This window comes from Microchirus variegatus (assembly GCF_963457635.1).
Source record: "Microchirus variegatus genome assembly, chromosome: 7".
Taxonomy (NCBI): Eukaryota; Metazoa; Chordata; class Actinopteri; order Pleuronectiformes; family Soleidae; genus Microchirus; species Microchirus variegatus.
The window spans coordinates 7,968,082-7,975,320 of NC_139808.1; the positions used below are offsets into that span (position 1 = coordinate 7,968,082).

The window sequence follows — 7,239 nt, forward strand, 5'->3', positions numbered from 1 at the left end:
TTTTGGAGGGTTCCACCAAGAACCCTTGTAAAACCCTTTATTCAGGAAAGGGGTTTGAAAGGGTTCTCAGGATCCAAATGGTTCTTACTGGATCCATTAGTGTTACCAAGAACGTTTGAAAACCCCTCTCTTTCGGGAAAGGTTTTTTTTCAGAAGCAAATGGTTCCAGGTAGAACCTCAGCCCTTGTAGAAGGACCCTTTGGGAACCCTTATTTCTAAGAGTGTAGTACCTGTGTGCTTCGTGTCGTCGTGGAACTGCTGCATGCTTTGCTGATTCTTTTTTCCACTGAATACAAATGAAGTAGCAGTCTGGCTTTTCTCTGGATGAATCATATGACCAAGAAGAAGCTGCCCTTCTTTTTTTTCACGACTCGGTTGAGAAAGAAAAAGGTTTGCGGGCTTAGCCGATAGGACTTTGTGATATTTAAAAGTTGATCCAGTCCCTGATTTCACAACATAAACACATTTAAAACAAGTCCTGATGTGTGTGTGAGGCTCTAAAAATATACAAACCTATCTTTTTATCAACTTTTTAAGTATTAACTATTAAGCCCCCCCCCCCCTTTTTTTAGGGTTAGAATAAGGTTAGGGTTACGCATTTAGTTGTGATGGTTAAGGTTAGGGTAAGAGGATAGAGAATGCATTATGTCTGTGAGGGTCCACACAGAGAATGTAAAACCTGTGTGTGAGTGTGAGTGAGTGTGTTGTAAGCAGGGGGGATTTGCGTCACACCCCCACTGACAGTAACGTGATTTGACTTCAGAGGTAGAACGCACGCACACACACACACACACACACACACGCACACACGCACACACACACACACACACACACACACACACACACACACACACACACCCTCTACTACACTGCGGCTCCATTGGCTGCTGGTGATGAATGGACGAGTTGTTAACCAATCAGAAGCATGTGACCGGTGCATATTTAGGCCTGTCAGCATCAGCTGCTGCTCTGACTGACACACACACACACATCCACCTCGGTTTCATACCCACCAGCAGCTACATCCTTCTCATCATCATCCTCCTCATCATCCATCCGTCCATCATGCACAGCAAAGATCAGATCAGGTAAACACACGTTTTATGGTTATACTGTCGGGTTTTATGCTGAATGTTTGGTGTGTGACTCAGCGTCTGCTCTCGTGGCTGCATTTGTTTTTGCTGAATCATTATTCAAGCCTTAAAATGGTGAAATTAGACAGTGCTGTGTTTCATTTGAGGGATGGTTGAGTAATGTTTTATACAAAAGTCATTTAAAAGTTGTTTTTTTTGACTGAGCCGATGTAAAACAGCCTGGATTTGTGTTTGTTATTTAGTCAAAATAATGTGTGAAAGTATACAGTGATATAAAAAAGAAGAGGAAGAGTGAGTAACAACTTCTGATCTGATCTACAGTGGAAAAAAAACATTCATTATAGTAAATGTATAAAACAGTTCATATCTAGTGGCAGTGGTACCATAAACTATACTCATAATAATAATAATAACGATAATACTATAACACCCATTTTTCCTCAGGAGCCAGAGTGTGTCACCATGGTTACTAAATCAGCTGACCTTTCTCTTTGGTAACATTTGTGTTTTGATAGCCCCATTGTTGACGCCCAGGTATTCATTATCAAGAGATAATCAGCTGACTTATTCATCTGATAAGTGACGAACAATGAAGTAATCAAGTAGTGCTTCAGTGTTTCTACAGATTCTAACCCTACGAACACATGTCTGTTGACTATAAATACTGTTATTAACCATCATTTAACTACTTTTCTATCGATTGTGTCAGCTGCCAGATCTACTTATTCTAGGTCTACTTACTGATTAGGATCATGTCAACACGTGACCACATGTATGATCAATTCTGAGTTGAATATCTGTTGTCAGAGGACTGTCCTGTTGAGATACAATCACTGCACGTGTAAATGTGTGTCAAATTCATTTAATTATCCCTGTAAAGCACAAACCATTAAATAATTGACAGAAAATTCCAATTCTTTGGAGCCTGTATTGGTCCTTCTGAACAAACAAACAACTTTTTTTTTTTTTTTTTAATCAAATATCAATTTACATATAGGGGTTTTAATGTGTATCATATTTGATACAGCGGGTCACAATGCTCAAAGACTGCAGTGCTTGCATCTCTGTCGGGTTTCCCATAATTTTATTCATCGGGTTTGTCAATGACAAAGGACAAGGAGGGGGGGCTCAAAAACCAATGTATCACATATGATACGTTTGGCGTTATCAGGTTAAAGTTGAGAACAGTGGATATAAATAGTGTTGCCAACATCTTAGGGTTTTTTTCCCACAGATCTGAAATCTCATTTCACATCACCATAACCAAAAAAAAAGCTTATGTATTGTAATGATTTGGATCGGTCAATAAAACAAATTCAGCCATGTTTCTCGGTGGAGAATCTGCGGTCTGTTGTATAACCAGGGTCACACTGTGAAATTTTGTGTAACAGCCCTGCAGTAACAGCATGACTCGACATGACTCGTCAAACAGATGTGGTGCTTGAAGTTGTAACTGCAGAGAATGTTGAATTATCTCTTCTTGTGGACGTTGTTTTTAACTGTAAAACACTGAAACACTCGTGAAAACAAAGTCACTCAAGTCATTTCCTCTGACTCTGACTCTTGTTCTCGTCAGTCACGATGAATACCAGAAGACGGCCGACTGGTTGATGTCTCAGACCAAGCACCGTCCTCAGGTGGCCATCATCTGTGGCTCTGGACTGGGGACGCTGGCTGACACGCTCAAGTGTCAGGAAGCCTTCGATTATTCTGACATACCGGGTTTCCCTCAGAGCACAGGTACTGTGCACCTTCATTTTTTAAGACTTTTATTACTTTATTTACTGTCACTAAAGCTGTTATTCTGAGTCAAACCTGCCAGTACAGGTGTTCACTTGTTACACAAGTGCTACATTAAGTTGTCCTGGATTGTTGTATATGTATGTATATATATGTGTGTGTGTGTGTGTTGCAGTTCAGGGTCATGCAGGTCGCCTTGTTTTCGGAGAGCTGAAGGGGAAGACGTGCGTGTGCATGCAGGGTCGCTTCCACATGTATGAAGGACATTCACTCAGCAAGGTACGCACTCGTATAGTACACATATGAGAACACACGCTGATCCATTATGTAACTCATCAACCCCTTTTTCTTCAAATTCCAATATTCTAACTCTTTTAAGACGTGCACAGCAGTCATGGACTACATATTAGTGGTTATAGTGGTTGGTTTCTAAACTAAACTATGAATTAAATCAATTACGACCCTAAACTGACCGCAAATATAACAACAAACACAAATATATATCATATGGGACAACAGCCTCAAACATGTACAGTCAGCTGATTTCAATCAGCTCCACACTGTCATGAGAAACATGAGACATAACTTTTTATATGTACACATCGTGCCGTCATCAATCGATTTGCATTTTCCGCAGGCCCCGCTCAATGCCACGCTTGTTTTCTCGTACATGACAAACGCACACATTCACACACGATGACACGTCGCATTAGCGCAACGATAAATCATCTGCAGCTGCAGCTCTGACAGAGCACGTGGAACTGAAGAAACCCTTTGTTTGTTTGTTTTTTTAAAATCTTCTCTTACCCGTCTGTCTGTCCATCAGACGACATTCCCTGTACGAGTCTTCAAGCTAATGGGCGTAGAGACTCTGATCGTGACGAACGCTGCCGGCTCATTGGCTGATGGTTTCCATCCTGGTGACATCATGATCATCAAAGACCACGTCAACTTCCCAGGATTAGTGGGTATGCACCCGCTGTGTGGACCCAACGACGACAAGTAAGATACCTGTTATTATCTCTGTTAGTTTTTTTTTTTTTTTTTCTGTTTTTTATTTAATAGATGCATTTTTGTCCTGCACACATTAATCTTAATTCTTAATCTGCTTGTTTGTTGATGCTTAAAGGTTCGGCCCTCGCTTCCCAGCCATGTCAGGTTGCTACGACAAAGACCTGCGTTGCCTGGCGATGGAGATCGCCAAGGAGCACGGTGTGGCCAGTGTCATGCGGGAAGGCGTGTACGCCATGGTGGGCGGGCCCAACTTTGAGACCATCGCTGAGGCCAGACTACTGCATAGACTAGGAGTGGACGCTGTTGGTACGACATGAGACACACACACACACACACACACACACACACACACTGGTTTCCATGACTTCAGAGGACATTGCATTGACTTACATTAATTTCCAGGAGACTTAAGGCCACATTATACTTCTCCGACTGCGTATGCGTTATCCGTCTGCGTCACCACGGAGACGCCTCGAGCATTTATACTTCTGCGTCGTGGTGACGGACACTCGCTGCAATTTCCCGCCCGATCAGTAGGGGTCGCTGCGCAAGGTTGTTGTGCTTCTGGCTACAGTGAGCAATGGCGTCCGAGAAAGAAAGAGAGAGAAAGACTGTTGTTGTTGAAAAAGTGGCCGTTTCTCACTTTTCTGTGTCACGGAACGCAGTTTTAAGATAATTTGAGGCGAGAAATTGGCCATTTAGAGTCTAAACATGTGCTGTGTGTGTTAAGATATGACGTATTTATAGTTCGGCAGCGGCGTTATCGGCGGGGATCAGCTCCGCCTCTGTCAGGACGCCTGGAGCGCACTGAGAGCCGGCACAGAGCAGCTTAGCTCGGCCTGTCCTGAGGACCAATCGCAGCTCTTGCCGTCTCCGTAGTCCCTTGACGGAGTGACGGACACTTAAAAAATATTCCATGCACCCGGAGACGACGCAGAGGCTCTTCGACAGGTTCTGCGTCGACGCAGAGGACTCTGCGTAGCTACGCAGAGCACTTTACGCAGGAGTATAAATTGGGCTTAAGTCTCACCTTAACTGTAATTACTGACCTAATCCTAATCCTAACTTCACCCTAATTTAAAAAAATGTCTTCATCTTAATCCTTAGTGCTCACGGATCTGTGCCACAGGTGCACACATGGTAATTTGCCGTGGGAATAATACACTCCTAATATGGACATCCTGGGGGTGTGTGTTTTTACACTCTTAGAAATAAGGGTTCCAAAAGGGTTCTTCTACAAGGGCTGAGGTTCTACATGGAACCATTTGCTTCTGAAAAACCCTTTCCAGAAGAAAGAGTTTTTCAAGGGTTCTTGGTAACACTAATGGTTCCTGTAAGAACCATTTTGATCCAGAGAACCCTTTAAAACCCCTTTCCTGAATAAAGGTGTTTTAAAAGGGTTCTTGGTGGAACCCTATATGGTTCTACTGAGCACTTTTATTTCTAAGAGTGTAGATCACATATTCAGGCTTTAAAAAGGCATATTTTGTGTCCTCTTATATGCAGTTGAGTCAAAGTTATGATTTATATGATTATATCGCATTTTTAGAAGTAATATAAAGTAGCAATAATTGTGCAGAAGTCACAATATAGAGCATTTTTCTTTTCTTTTTGTTCTCAAAAGCGAGCCAAGTGAACTTTGAACTGTGACGTATTTCCAAATTTGACTAAATGACTAGGTTGTGCTGATAAAAGGAAATAAGACTTTCTAAAATGCACATTCTTATGTCCTCTGTATATTGTACATTAAAAACATAGGAGGAACAAAGGAATACCAGGTCCACATACTGTAGTTCTGCAGTAACAATAGTATAAGAATACTATATCTATCTATATTAATAGTATTACCATTAGTTGCAGTAACCTGAGACGTTGCATGTTTGCAGGTATGAGTACAGCTCCTGAGGTTGTCGTGGCGACTCACTGTGGTCTGAGGGTCTTTGGCCTCTCTCTGATCACCAACAAGGTAAACACACACGTCACTCGTCAGTTCATCCATCATTGAGATTGGTTTATTGAATTCAATCAGTTGTGACCAATAACAAATGAACTGGTTTTTTGTTTTTTTTACGTGTGTGTGTGTCAGGTGGTGAAGTGTTACGAGGACTCTGAGAGCGTCAACCACGATGGCGTCCTGGAGGTCGGGAGGCTGCGCTCCCACACTGTGCAGCACCTGGTCACTGAGCTGATCAGCAGGATCGAGGTCAACAACAACACCAAATAATGTGTGTCTAAACACAGACATCCACACGCTCGCACACGCACATGCAGAGTATATATTTATTACATTTTCTAGAGCATCACCCTGCCTTTGTTTACCATCTTTTTTTTTTTTTTTTTATCTTTGCTGGTATAAAATTATATTTATGTCATCATGGTGCCTAATATTCTGTTTCTAAGCATGAATGGGAATCGGATTATTCATGTATAATATTGTATTCATCCAAATGATTAGCATATCAGTGACTACTGTGTCTGACGGTGCTTTAATTTGACAGAGACAGAGGTTTTTGTCTCCCCTTGTATAGTGTTCCTGTTGAATAATGGACCTTTTTTTTTGTGTGTGTAAAATCCCTGATAATCTAAATAAAACATGCTGCAAATAGCCTCCTGTGTATCTCCCGTGTGTACTGTCCAATTAATGAATTTAAAGCGAGGCTTTTCATTTTATTATAAATACCATGAACATTAAGAGAGTTAAACTTCTCAAGTATTTAATCGGCAGTTAAAGTTTACAGAACACTGTTTGTCTATGCTGTAACTGTGTTATTAGAGAAGTGTTGCATTTCCACTAGTGACCACGCGAGGGCAGCAAAAAACAAGCTACTCCTACAAAGAACTCCAACCACTACTCATCAAAGGTCCACCTGTAAGTATTACATATTTTATTTTTATTTCTATTTAATTTTATGGTCACATGACATGTTTATTGAAATTGCTGTGAGGTCATGTATATTTTTTATTTATTATTATTATTATTATTTTTTTTTTATATATATATATATATAAATAAAGTAGACATAGTGATAGCTCAACAAATGTCAACAGGTCAACAGAGCAGAGTTATTATAGTTAACATAAAATGACGGAAACTAAAACTACAATTAAAAAAAAACTAAAATTGCAGTGGAAATGTGCTTAGTTTTCATCTTTATGAATTTATTATTTACATTAGCCTTTTGGGTTCATATGAAGTGTATTGATTTTTTATGATATAATGTGTTTATCTACATGTGTGCACCTGCATGTGTGCACTAAGGGTTAAAATGGCATGTTTTGTTGGGTTTTTATGACACAATACTATATTATGACTGTCTTCAATACTCCGTGTTTCAAAAAACTAACACTAAAACCAATAAAAAAACGAAACTAAAACTAAGCTTTTACACAT

General features: G+C 40.5%; 1 protein-coding gene across 1 annotated transcript; it reads left to right on the plus strand.

Moving 5' to 3' along the window:
• Window positions 1–1,065: 1,065 nt before the first annotated feature.
• Window positions 1,066–6,072, plus strand: pnp4a (purine nucleoside phosphorylase 4a; the record flags this gene model as incomplete). Its single annotated transcript, XM_083892623.1, has 7 exons — window positions 1,066–1,088; window positions 2,671–2,834; window positions 3,010–3,113; window positions 3,661–3,836; window positions 3,964–4,154; window positions 5,735–5,814; window positions 5,935–6,072. The coding sequence occupies 7 exons, from the start codon at window positions 1,066–1,068 to the stop codon at window positions 6,070–6,072; spliced, it is 876 nt and encodes a 291-aa protein (XP_083748749.1).
• Between the last annotated feature and the right edge of the window lie 1,167 nt (window positions 6,073–7,239).